Source organism: Octodon degus, unplaced genomic scaffold (genome assembly GCF_000260255.1).
Source record: "Octodon degus isolate 3935 unplaced genomic scaffold, OctDeg1.0 scaffold00281, whole genome shotgun sequence".
NCBI lineage: Eukaryota > Metazoa > Chordata > Mammalia > Rodentia > Octodontidae > Octodon > Octodon degus.
The window spans coordinates 821136-835523 of NW_004524857.1; the positions used below are offsets into that span (position 1 = coordinate 821136).

The 14388-nt window shown below is 41.9% G+C and overlaps 1 protein-coding gene across 1 annotated transcript in view; it reads right to left on the reverse strand.

Moving 5' to 3' along the window:
- Positions 1 to 14388, reverse strand: part of Cdk14 (cyclin dependent kinase 14) — a 546799-nt gene that overhangs the window by 60660 nt on the left and 471751 nt on the right. Inside the window, exon 11 of the mRNA XM_023707130.1 lies at positions 6202 to 6265. Within this exon, the coding sequence (XP_023562898.1) occupies positions 6202 to 6265 (64 nt within the window). The remainder of the gene's footprint in view (positions 1 to 6201; positions 6266 to 14388) is intronic.

Here is a 14388-nt window from a genome sequence, read left to right on the forward strand (position 1 = left end):
AGAAAGAGAGAGAGAGAGAGAGGTCACAAAAGAAGAATGAGATGATTATCAGGTAGCAGAAATCTATGGAATCATCAAAAAATGGGATGAAGAAAATAGATAATTTCAAAGATGAACAAAAGTTCACAGCAATTTCACTCAAAATGTCCACAGTGCATTTCAGGGCAATAGGTAAAAAACTGGTTGTGCTAACCAAAATAGTTCAAAATTTGAATGACAGATTCAAGAAAGAGGTAGAATCCTTGAAAATATGTCACACAGAAATACGTAAAGTAAAAACTTGAATAGAATTTACACATTGCAGAAATGACCAATGTGAAGAGAAGAAACATGCCTGATTTGAGGATTAAAAATAGTAAATTATGATAAAGAGCTAAAAGAAGACAGAAAGAAAAGGAGACCACCCAGCAGCTACTAGATGACAATAAGACCAAACTAAGGCTTATGAGAGTAAGGGAAAAGCTAGATGATAGCATGGATGGACACTTTAATATGCTTACAGAAATTATAGGAGAAATTTCCCTAATATAAGAGTTCGAAAAACAAGTAACTAGTAGATAGAGAACATCAATCATTTATGAGGAAGAAAGAAGCTCAGGAAGGCACTTCCTTATTGCATTACCAGACATCCAACAAAACCCCCTAGAATTTAAAAGGTAACCAGAGAAAAACAATACATCATATATAAAGGTAAATTAATCGGTGGCAAGGAAGACTTCTCAATACAAACTTGAAAGGGTGGAAGAGTTTGGAGTGAAGTATCTCAAGCCCTAACAGCAAATAACTCCTAATCCAGATTAATTTACTCAGCAAAACTATCCTTCAAAATAGATAGAGAAATAAGGTACTAGTGCTAGAGCAAATACTCAAGAATATTCTTGACAGAAACAACAAATCAAACACAGCTAAAAACAGAGGAAATCAGTGAGATCAAGGGACAAACAGCAACAGCAGCAACAACAACAACAAAACAGAAAAAGAAAAACAAAGGATAACCAACAGGTAGAGACAAGGAAAATAAACGACCAACACATCTCAGTAATATACCTTATGATTAATGGCCTCAATCTCCAATTAAAAGACAGACTGTCAGACTGGATCAAAAAAATACAACAATCTGTTGCATTCAAGAAACTAATTCATTCAACAAAGTATTAACGACTAAAAATCAAAGGCTAGACAACAACAGTTCATGCACCAGGACCCCAAAAACATGGGGGGGGGATAGCAATTATAATATGAGACGTGCTAAATTTCAAGCTAAGGGCTGGCCAGATAGCTCAGCAGACTAAAGCACCTGCTTAGGCAGGTGCAGGGACAAAGGTTCAATCCCCAGTGTGCCCTGCTCGCCCCACCCCTGGGGCACACTGAGATGAGACTGAGACTGCGCATGGTGGTGTGCCCCTGCAATCCCAGTGCTTGAGAGGCTGAAAACAGGAGGATCACTATGAGACCTACCTGTACAGTGAGAACCTGTACTAAATACCTAAAAAAATTATAAATTTCAAGCTAAAACTGATTAGAAGAGACATCAATAATATCTGCACCAAATACAGGAGTACTTGTCTTCATAAAACAAAAACTGCTGAAATGAAAAGATCAAAGAAACACTAACATAATTATAGTAGGAGATTTTAATGCCCCATTTTGCAAAGAGATTGACAACTAAACACACCCTTAAACACACACACTTAGTGATATATATCCACCCTCTACAACAAAGTATGCATTCTTTTCAGCAGTAGCTGGTATTTTTGCCAGAATAGATCACATACTAGTTCACAAAGTAAATATAAAACACAGATTACCCCATGCATACTATCAGGCTACTGTGCAATTAAAATTGAAATCAATGACAGGAGAAATTTTAGAAAACGTGACAGATTCTAAACAATGTAAAGATACACTCCTAAGCAATGTACGGGTCACATAAGAAATCAAAGAGGAAAAAAAAATTCTGGAAGTTAATGACAGTGATGGTACAACTCACCAAAACCTCTAAGACACTAAGGAAAACTCAATCTTCTGAGACATTTTAAGAAACTTGGGCAAGAAGTCAGCCTAAACTGAAAGTAAGCGGGAAAAAAAATGAAGGCAGAAATCAATGAAATTGAGACTAAAAAACAGTCAAACAAAACAAAATAAAACACAAAAACCTAACAAACTGACCCAAGAATAAAGTAGATAAGCCCCTGGCCAGAATTATCAAAAGAAAGCAAGAAAAGATTGACATCCTTGCAATTAGAAATGAAAAAGGAGAACTCATAATAGACACTGGAAATCCAGAAGACAATAACTAGTTTTAAAAATTATATTTAGACAAATTAGCAAATTGTGAGGATATGGACAGATTGTTAGATACGTACAAATCACCAAAACTAACCTAAGAAGACATAAATATGTTTAGCAACCAAATAACAAGCCATGAAATTGACACAGTGATAAAGAATCTACCAACTGATAAAAGCCCAGGACGTGATGGAATTAGTGCTACGGATGTTATATCACCAATATTCCTCAAGGTTTTCAAAGAGACTGGAAGACACGGAGAGGTGGAATAACTAACCAATTGTAATCCACAGCTGAGCTGAATCAGCCTGGCATAGGTGTGCAGGACCCACCTGAGGATGGTTGTCAGTAGCATAAAAGGAGACCGGGAAGATGATGGTGCTGTTGACTCTCCTGGAGAAGTTCATTGTGATAGTTTTCCTGACATAAATTTGTCTGTTCTCATATTGCTCTCATCCTCGTGTCCTCACCGCCACTGAGGATGGCTGCAGGTCTCCTTGGAGAGCTTTGGTCCTTACCTTGAGCATCACTTCCTGGCTCAAGGAAGATCTCTCAGCCCGCTGGCATTGATGCTTCACCCCACTGGCACAAACTTTCTAGCTTCCACCACTGGCCTTTGGGCCTTCCCAGGACAGATCCTTGGTACAGACTTGCATGATACATTGTCATGGGCTCTAGGCCTCCAGTCTGACTTGTGGAGGATACTGTCGTGGGCTCTAGGTCTTCGGCTGGACTTGTGAAGAACATTGCTGTGAGATCCAGGTTCTCAGCTGGATTCTCTGGGTCTTCAGTACATGGGAATATCTCTTGTACTCTTCTGCATTTGACTCTTAATTATGTGTCCTCTATTAAATCTATTCACTTGCAAACCCTGACCACAACAGCTCCCAAACTCATTTACGGAAGACAGTATCACCCTGATCCAAAACTGGATAAAGAGCCAAGGAAAAAAGAAAACTACAGGCCAATCTTCATCATAAACAAAGATGGAAAAGTACTCAACAAGAGATTAGCAATAGAATGCAGCACACTACCAAAAAGATCATACAACATGATCAAGTATATTTTATACCACAGATAGAAGAATGGTTCAACATACATAAGTCAATAAATATATCACACAACAGACACAGGGTAAAACACCATATAGTCATATCAATAAATGCAGAAAAGGTTTTTAATAAAATCCAACACCTCTGTGTGATAAAAACCCTGAAGAAAACAGGTAGAGAAGGAACATACTGTAATGTGATAAAAGCTATATATGACAAATATCCAGCATCATGCCAAATGGGAGAAAACTAAAAGCATTCCCCCTAAAATCAGAAACAAGGCAAGGATAGTCATTAGCACCTCTTCTATTCAAAATAGTAGTTGAAACATTAGCCAGATCAACTAGGCAAGAGAAAGAAATAAAAGAGATACATATAGGAAAGGAAGAACTCAAATTATCATTATTTTCAAATAAGTCTATATAGAAGATCCAAAGAATTCCATCTTATAATTATGACAAATTTCAGCAATGTAGCAAGATACAAGATCAATACACAAAAATCATTAGCACCTGTGTACATCAACAACACAAAAGCTGAGAAAGAAATCATGAAAATAATACCATTCACATTAGCTTCAAGAAAAATGCAATACCTAAGTATTAACCTAACCGAGGAAGTGCAAGTGAACGATTTCTACAAAGAAAAATACAGTACTCTGAAAGAGGTTGAAGAGCACACCAGAAAATCAGATGTCCCTTGCTCCTGCATAGGCAGAATCAACATTTTCAAAATGGACATACTTCCAAAACTGTAACAGAGATCCAATGCCATCCCAATAAAAATACCAAGAGCATATGTCACAGAACTTTTCCTGAGCTTCTTTTTTTAATCATAATTTATTGATAGTCCCTAACCATCAGTTACTTGTATTTTAAACTCTTTTCTTATATTAGGGAAATATCTCCCATGACTTCCATAAGCATGTTGAAGTATCCATCCATGCTATCATCTAGTTGACAGAATAAGATGGTGAGGTGGAACAAGACAGCCTAGCACTACCATTTTCCTCCTCTGGGAATGTTCATTTTCTTCCCTTGCAGGAGAGGGTCTCCAAGTCAGAGACCTGGATCTGCAATGGCCCAGCTGAGGGCTGTAGGAAGGGCCCCAGAGATTTGCTTCACTGCCTCAGTATATAATCTTGGCGCCCCTACCTCCTCTCAAGCCAGTTGGGACGTACTTCCCATGCTTACTCCAGTCCCAAGCACTGTCTCTTCCATGTTCACCAGCACCACTGTTGCCCCATAGGAATTTGGAGTTCTCTGGGCCTCCACTACCAACTATGTCTTATGTGCTTAGCATGGGTTAGTGTGGGCCTGACACACACACACACACACACACACACACACATATATTTTTTTTCCTTTTTTAACCCCCTTGTCTACCAGAGGAGTCATATGAAATCTGTTGTACACATTCAATACAAGTTAGAGTAGCAACTATTTTTGAACAAAATATGTACTATCTGCAGTCTTTGGTCTCAGGAAGTTCAGAATCTGTTAGCTTGCTTTACACTGTATCCTAGTACTTTCTAGAACTTGTGGCCATTGTTGAAGAAGATAAGATCTATTTACATAAGAACAGACGAATTCTCCTGTCCACATCTCGGCGGGCTAAATTACAAATTATTATAATTGTTCCTTTCAGCATCTAACTTTATTCACATAAAAATCTTTTCAAGTTCTCCTAGGACTTAAAATTTTAGCTCCTAACACGGGATGTGAACCTTCTTTTAAAGCCCACAATTGGAACATTTATAAAGAGTTGTGTTCTTCACTTAGACAGCACTAGGCCAAGAGTAGATGGAGGACGATTCTTGTGTGCTTGAAAAAGAGTCCTCTTAAGTTGTTACGTTTCTGTCATCTTTAGGAACACAGAAGTCATTTAGAATTTTCAGTAAAAGCACAAAGAATCTTTGGGGCTGCTGAAGAAGATAAAAGAATTCTCAGCACACTATATACTTTCAGAACAAAAATATTAAGAATAAAAATAGTTTCTCGACTCAGTCATGCTTTGGAATTGATTATTTATTTCTGATGATTCTCAAAAGGAGGAAAACAATCTACTTGGCTGTTCTAACAAAAATTATTCATAGTGCTCTTCCCTCCTAGGATAATGGACTATTAGATCTTCCATAAAATCCCTTTCAGTAATTTTGTGATGGGTTTGCATTCTATAAACCATGTTCTGTAACTTGAAAAAAAATAACACAAGAGAATCATCTAAAAACACTTCATTCTACTGAGTTTGTTGAATTTTCTATTCCAATTTTTTTCAGCCCTTCTACAAAAGTAACCAGTCCATGTTTCAGATTTTCCTATACTGTAAAACAGAAGTTTCACGACTGCCACCTACTGGTGAAGAAAACAATGACAATTTATTTGTCAAATTCCCTTTTCCTCTCAGATATTTTGCACTAAAACCTATTGATTGCTCTTCAACAGGTCATTCACAACATTTTATATGTTTAAGTGTAAAGCACATATTTCTGGTTTTGTAAGCAAAAGCAAAATATGTTTCCTTTTTACAATGTAATATTTTTTAAAAACCTGACACAGATGGATTGTGGTGTTTCAATTTAATTTGTTTTTACAGACATCGACACTACAATAAAATGCGTGGCTACTGCAAGCTCAGTCAAGTTCAACTAAGTCCATGGTGAAGATCTTTCTGAAAGGCACCATCAACTTTATGCACAAATGAATTGTGAAAACAAAAAGACAACTCCATAAATACATAAAATACGCTCTGTAGACAGTGCGCAGAACAGAAGACGGCGGCCTGCTACTCGGCCGTGCATGGCTGTACGTTCGACTCTGCGAACAGCAAGCAGCTGGGACTCGGAATGCGTGACACATACCTGGCTTAAAATGTGGTAAAGAATGTACCCCGGGCCACGTGTCCTCATTTGGTGTTCCGAGAACCTAGTGGAGAGCAGAAAATTGGGGAAACAGACTTAGTATTTCCAGAACACTCAAAATTCTCAAGTGTAGAAACAGTACACTGTGTATTATGAAACTCTGGATTTTTTTTTTTCCATTATCGTGTGCCAGGGATTTTATTTGAGTAAAAACAAACCCGGCTAAGGAGCCACCCAAGATGAATCTCCGTGTTCTAACAGACGCAACCGAATGTGACAAGCTGAACTTTATCAAGCACAGAGCTCAGGAGCAGGCTGATGTGACAAGGGGTCATCTTCGGGGAACTGAATGATGGGTGCCTGCGTCTCTCGTGATTCTGTCCCGAGCTCTGGCCCTTCCCTCCAGTCTCTCCTGTCTCAACGTTTACCAGTTCCAAGAAGTCTTGCCCTCTCCCACATCCTCTGCCTGAGCAGCACAACCCGTGTCCTGTCAGGACAGGACAGCTTTTAGGGCTCCAATTCTTTCATTCCACTTAAAATATTTAATGATGTGGTTTAGTTTTCTCCTGCCAAAATGCTGTTCTTCCAGCACTTTCTCCCTTTTTTATCCTTATTTCCATCTTTCTCCATGTGTCTATCATGTGAACATTTGATCGAGTGAAAGGAATTCAAGGGAAATGACAGCTCCTCAGAAACTGGGCATACTTGTCTGGAATTTTCTGGCCAGGCTATGTGACTCTTACATGCTCTGGCAAATCACAGGTAAATCACTGACTGGAAACAGTGACATATAAAGGTTAAAGAGCACAGATCCTAGAAATAGGCTTTGAATTCAAATCCTAGCTCCCCAGTCTTCTAGTTATACTAACAGGAGCAAGAAAGAGCCACATGGAACTTAAGTTCCCCTTCGTAAGCTGGAAGGGATAACAACACTCTGTCATCTCTGTGAAGACCACAAAGCACGCCTTGGGCAAGCATCAGCAGGCACTCAGAGCACCTGCGGAAGATGCTCTGGTCAGGCGCAACTGCCACGGGGAAGAATGCGCACCACCGCTTGTGCCAAGGAGGCAAGGTGGTCAGTGCCAGGTATGATATTTAAATTATGATGGACTAGAAGGGTGATCCCAGCAGGTGAGACAGGACCAGAGATAAAAGCTGGAGAAGAGCAAAGGAGTAGGAAGAAGGGAAGACACTAGGGGAGGAATGAGGCATGAACCTCATTTCTGAGTAGTGATGGACGTTGCTAGGCAATAAGGTAATGCACAGCTCAGTGCATGGATCTACTGGGCAGAGAGGGCTGTTGTGTCCAGGGACACCTACACAGTGAGCATTTTGCTGGCCTGTTGTGGGCCATGGATTTTTTTTTTCTTTTTTTTTTTTTTTTGAGGAACTGGGGATTGAACTCGGGCCCTTGTGCTTACCAGGCAAGCGCTTATTCCACTGAGCTATCTCTCCAGCCCGTGGGCCATGAATTGAGGTCAAATACATGCATTTGTTTCTCCCTAAAACACTAAAAAAGCACATGACATAGCACAATTCTTCTTGAAGTCATACTGGGTTAATTTTGTAAGTACTAATCAGTAGTAGCATCCATAGATAGATATGCCAACCAGATCAAGTGACTGACAGGCTGAGTGGGGAAGGGAAGGAGACAGGCAAGAGGGCTGGGAGAGTTGTTAAGATGGGAAAACAGACTGTAACATCCTATTACAACAACAGTGGGCTGCAAAAGCCATCGTCCCTTCTTTTCAGTAATTCCAACCATTCTTTCCAGGGATGGAGACCATCAAATTTGCAAGCGACAGGCTCAACCTCTCCAGGGATGTTCCTTTTCTCCCCTCACCATGAATTCTGCATGAAGGATGATGAGGCACATCAGTACTAAATTTTCCCAAACAGAAAGAGGGAATTGCAACTAAAGTTATGAATGGAACACAGACCTTCTGACACTGCCGGCAACAGTGAAAAGCTCAGCCAGAACCTAACGCTTGCTCTTATGCTTCTAAGTAAAGTGTGGTTGTCATCTGGACCCTCCCTGGTTCTACAACACTGTGTTGGCAAATGCCTCCCTGGCCTCCTCCTTGTCCATTTCCAGTGCTCTGTTTCAAAGTGATTATTAAATAGTATGGCTTTTCCATAAAAATTACCAAGCAGCAGAAAATTCGTAAGACTTTCTTCACTTACAGACTTGACTACTGAGATTCCTTGTCCTGGAGCATGAGCACAGAAAAGTAAAGCAAACAGAAAGGTGGCAAAGGAGAAGAAAAATTAAAAATTAATTTTGCTTCCTCTAAAGGAAAGGGCAGTTTGAGTTATGTGAGTGGTTGGCAGAGCTGAGTCACCCTTGCACTAGGGAACATGGGTGTGTGTCCCAGACTTTCATTCCTATTAACTACTCATAAACTCCACTACCAAGACACTTCTAAATTAGAACGAAAGAGGAAAATTGATCTATAAGAGTAAACTTTTGCAAATAAATGAGTGGAAAAAAATTGTGTGGCAGAGAAGAGAGCTTGACTACTGAGATTGCTGAGTAATGAGGGAGAAAGCTGGGTAATCACTTGCCAAATCAATATGGGGTGGAGGTGAGGGCAGATTATTCTGCTTATGACTAAATGTGTGCTTTGAATTCTCCACATCATCTGACTGCTCATGCCGGCTTTCTTCTCCCAGTGGTCACCTCTTCCTGAGTGCCCTGCCTCTGCTTTGGCCCGCTGAACTCTTGCATATATCTAAACCTCCCACTCCCAGACCTTTTACCAAGAGACTTCCAGGACACTGGGTCCATGGCACCTCTCTGTGCTTTGCAAAGACTTCTGTTTGCAGGATCTCACAACTGCCTTGGCACTGTGAGATGACTTTTGTCTCCTGCTGGCTGAGACCTCAAGAGGAAACTGCCACATTCAGTACCTCCATTCAGTTCATCCATGTTTGGATCCACATGCCCGCCACCAGACGTGGACTCGGTAAGTGCTGACTGACTGACTGACTGACTGACTGACTGACTGACTGACTGACTGAATGGTGTGTCTGGCTGAGAGAGGCAACGTCACTGTAACTGGGTTACGGCTGGGGTAGGCTGCAGAGCTGGCTATACAGTGAATCCGAAGACACTACATCTTATCTCCATTTCAGGTTCCCTCAACCAACAGGTCAGATGCACACATACATGTTATGCATTATATTATGTCATATATTGTTATGATATGTCATAATATGTCTGTTTGTCTATCTAATCCCCTCTTAGTACTGAAGGTAGAACCCGGGGTACTTTGCAACTGAACTACATCCCCAGCTTAAAATATTTTTTTCAACTTTTGAGCCATGGTCTCACTAAATTGCTAAGTTGCCTAGGCTTTGCATGAGCCTATAATCACCCTTTCTCAGCCTCCAGGCCGATGGAGCTACAGTGTGTGTACTATGCCTTGCTCTTTATAATGTTACTAGAAGTTTTATTACAGGAATAGACTCAAGTAGCCTCATTATTTCCTTTTGCTGCATGTTCTAAGTGCTGCTTTACCAAAATAATAAACATTCAGACTAGTTTCCAATGAACATATTGCTACAATATAAGAGCATTAATCTTCTCTTTTTTATTAGTGCCTATGAATGTTTGAAAGTACTAGACTTTAGTGCCCATTATATATTCTGAACATAACCATCTCCCCATTATGCTTCATGTGCTCCTCTCCACCTCACCCATACTCTCTTCCTCTTGTCCAGCAATAGTTTCTCATCTACTTTATGTCCTCTTTTTTAGATTACACATACTAGGAAGAACATGCAATATTCATCCTTTTGAGTTTGGCTTATCTCTTAAGATGATGTTCTATAGTTCTATTTATTTTCATAAAAATGGGGATATTTTCTTTATGATTGAATAATATGCTATTGTACATATGTATCACATTTTCTTTATCCATTCCTCTGCTGGTAGGAAACTAGATTGGTTTCCTATCTTGGCTACTGTGAATGGGGCTATAATAAATATGTGCACTCAGGCATCTCTGTAGTATGCTGACTTTCATTTCTTTGGGTATATACCAAGGAGTGGTGTGACCTCCATAGAGACTTCTAATTTACATACCAACCAGCAGTGCAGAAGGGTTTCTCTTTCCCTTTATCCTGGAAGCGTTTAGTGTATGTGTGGATGTGTGTGTGTGTGTGTGTGTGTGTGTGTGTGTGTGTGTTTATTCAGTATAGGTTCTCACTATGCAGCTCAGACTTGGAATGACCCTCCTGTTTTCAGCCTCCCCAGCACTGGGATGACAGGTGCACACACCATGCCTGGTCTCAGTGGCCGGCTCAGTGTGCCCAGGGGTGGGGTCAGTGTGCCATGTGCTGCTGGGGATTGAACTGCAGCCCCTGTGCTTGCCTAAGCAGGCACTTAGTTTGCTGAGATGTCTTGCTGGCCCCATTTAATATTTTTGTACTCCTGATGACAGCCATTCTGATTGGGATAAGATGGAATCTCAATATAGTTTCGATTTGTAAATAAAGGCTAAAGATACTGAACGCGTTTTCATATATCTATTGGATGGACATTTGTACTTCTTTTGAGAAATACAATTCTATTCATTTTCTTATTTATTTATTTATTTATTTATTTTGGTGAAACCAGGGACTGAACTCAGGCCCTTGCGCTTGCCAGGGAAGCACTTATTCTACTGAGCCATCTCCCTGGCCCCCATTTTCCCATTTATTGATCAGGTTATATGATTTTTTTAGTTAAGTTTGAGTCCGTTGTTATCCTAGATATTAATCATGTTAGAAGAGTAGCTGACAGTGCTTCTCTCCTACTGTAAAGGTAGCTCTTCACTCTCTTAGTTGTTTCTCCTTTATATTTGATTACATTTATTGGTACAATTAAAAATACACATGATGATCATATTCATCAAAGGGAACTTGTATCTGAATTGATATTTTTAGGTTTTTCTTTTTTTCTTTTTTTTTTTTTTCCATCTACTCCTCTCAACTCCTTTCCCCTCCCTATTTACAAAGTTGTTTTCATTGTATCCTTTAAAATCATTTTTTTCTTTTCCCTTCTTTCCTTTCTCACTTCCTAGTTCTTTCATTTTGAACAATTTCTTCCCATTTTACACTATTGTACATTTTAAATTTGAGGTAGCTTCATCTGCTGATTCTTGCTAGTATTTCTTGTGCCACCGGAGTCAATTGAGGGTGCCTATGCGTGACTACGGCTGCAAGCTTTTCCCCATCTGTTCTCTCAGCAAGGTCAAAGGCCTAAGGCCTAAGTGTCTGATCTCTTTTGAACTGATTTTCTGTATAGCGTGAGAGCCAGGGATCTCATTTCCAGTCATCTACTCATGGGTATCCGGTTTTTCTAGGACCATTTGCTAAAGAAGCAGTCCTTTTTCTAACGTGTGTTGTTTGGCTCCGTAGTCAAGAATGATGGAGCCGGGGAGATGGCTCAGTGAAATAAGCGCTTCCCTGGCAAGAGCAAGGGCCTGAGTTCAATCCCCGGTTCAAAAAAAAAAAAAAAAAAAAAAATCAAATGGACAAGTCATTTTTTAAAAGATGTGACAGAGAAAATCCATGTGATAAAGAGCCATCTGTACGTACGCATATGCATAGTGAATCATGCTTTAAACTGCACTTCTATATGTTTAACAACCAAATCTACTTCTGACAAGAAGTTTTTAGCTGAAACCAAGAATGCAGTAGATAAATCAGGATTGAGAGTCATGAGTTTAGTTCTACACCTATTACATGTTAGAAATGCTTGCAGATCAGGCGGGAGGTGTGTAAAGGCAGCTGGAAATGCGGACCCTGGGGAGGAATTTCAGGCAGGAACATTTGGAAAGCCTGGGAAAAGATCTCAGACAGGAATATCTGGAACTCTTCGGCATGCATATAATAGTAGACAGCAAACGTCAAATACAAACTATGAAATCATCTCAGTTGCCCATGTTCGCACATACACAGCTGCCAGAGGGTGTCTCTGTGACTTATTCCGGCATTTAGCATCTCTTCCAAGAATAGGAGACATAAATCCTTTTGTCACAAACCCTGACCCTGCTGATCAATGACCTAGTGACTCCAGATTTGCTTATCCGGGCTTGTTGTGACAGGTACAGCATAAATCCTGCTCTCCACATCAGCCTCACGTGGGGCAGAGAAAGATGCTGAGGGCTTGTAGAGTTCAGGGCCCAAGAACTCGTGCAGTAATATTCAGGGAATATTACTCGTGCCTGTAATATTCCCTTCGCCTTTCCAGCCTATTAGTAGTTCCGCTGCTTTTCACATGCTTTCTAGGTTTTGCTGTTGTGCACGACTTGGAGATGCGAGAGGAACCCGCAGCTTTCCCTCCAGACGCTGTGGCTTAGGTACACAGGACTGCTGTTGGGTCTTCCTGGTCCGAGGAGACCTGGAAGTCTGTCAGGGAGAATTCCGAGCTAGGGATGCAAATAAAACTGGCTCGGGGCGGGTGTGTGGAGGCCATGCTGCACAAAGTGCTGCATTCGCTCTCATTGAGGCTTTTAAGCCGTATGAGCCGCTACAGTAGCCATGATGCCCATAAACTGGCTTAGCTCTAAACTCCAGGAAAACGAGAATGGCACAACAACTCATCACCTCGGAAATAAAACTGGGGAGACCCACACGTGGGCCATCTCTAGAACTGTGATCACTTTCCAGCTGCTCTACCTGCAGTTCAAGCTCACTGCTGGTTCCTCTGTGAGAGGTCTCGCAGCACCGTGACGAGGCTCGGGAGAACTTGCCAGGGAACGCCCCATCCTGGAGGAGGGCACCGAGAGCCTAGAAGAGCCAGAAGGAAAGCTGGCCCCTTCCCTCTCGTCTGGGCCGTGGACTCTCCATCTAGAAGCATGGTCAAGCACAGGTGCAGAAGTTCTGCCCAAATAATCAGGACAGGGACTGTGCCTTGGATGTGGCTGACAGACAGTGAGGAGAAAATAACTTTGGGGTCCAGGCCTGCGTGCATGGTGGTGAGAAGAAAATGTGAAGGGAAGGATGCAGTGGTAGGAAAGGCAGGGGAAAGGATGGGTGACCTTCAGGAAGTAGCGAGATGCAAGGAGCAGGAAGGTGCCTTGGAGAAAATGCAGGAACCAAGGACTGCAAAGTTTAGCAGGAAAATCCCCCTAAATGCTCACTATGTGCTTCACTCAAATACGTTTGTCCCTCTATGTAAATAACATCTTGAGCAGTCAGGGATCTCTTTAAAAGAAGCAAATAAGGGGCTGGAGAGATGGCTCAGTGGTCTAAAGCACCTACTTAGAACAAGCTTGGCAAGGCATCAGGGACCGCGGTTCAATCCCCCAGCACCACATGCCAGCCAGCCCCGCCCCCTGGTGGGCTGAGCTGGCCACACACACACACCCCTCTCTCTCTCTCTCTCTCTCTCTCTCTCTCTCTCTCTCTCTCTCTCAAATAAATAAAAATAAAAAAATTAAAAAAAAAAAGAAGCAAATAATAGTAGCAGTCTCTGGAAAGGGGACAGGATGATGACTCGGGTGGAAACACCTTATTTCCCACTAGACATCCTTGCCTCCTATTTTAAATCTGCGCCATATACATTACCTTTTCATACACTGTGTCTTCCCATCCATGTAACACAGGGAAACACTGTGTGCTCACACTTGGCTAGCTGTTCGTTAGGTGCGGGAGATGGCAGGTACAAGCAGAGCATCTGCCCTGGAGCCGCTCTGCCTGGACAGCCCACATGGAAATGGGGGTCAGGAGCACGAGGCTGCAGGATGAGGCCGTGGGGACTGCAGTGTGGGCAGCAGCAGCATATAGAGAAAGCAGCAGTGCCAGAGCAGCCTGTAGGGATGACCGAGGTGTGACAAGCAAAGGAGACAGAGGAAGACGCTCTGGGGGACAAGCGGATGTGCGGAGGGACCCAGGAGTGCGGGAGTCAGTGGCAATGTGGCTGGCTCTGCTCTAGGATTTCAGCTTTGTGGCTCACTTCAGGCAGCTAGCATTTCATGTCTTTGTTGTGCTACGGTCCATACACTGCAGCGCTCTGGTGTTCTCTACAGGATATTCTGCCAGATCTAGACCTGTGCCTCTGCCTGTCTTGGGTGGTGTGGGGACTGGTCAGTGAAGCGGGGGTCAGAGAAGGCAGAAGCTCTGTCCTGAGATGTGCACAATAAGCAAAGGGCTTCAGACGTCAGTGTCCTGGGGGGGGGGCAGGGGGGGAATGAGCCC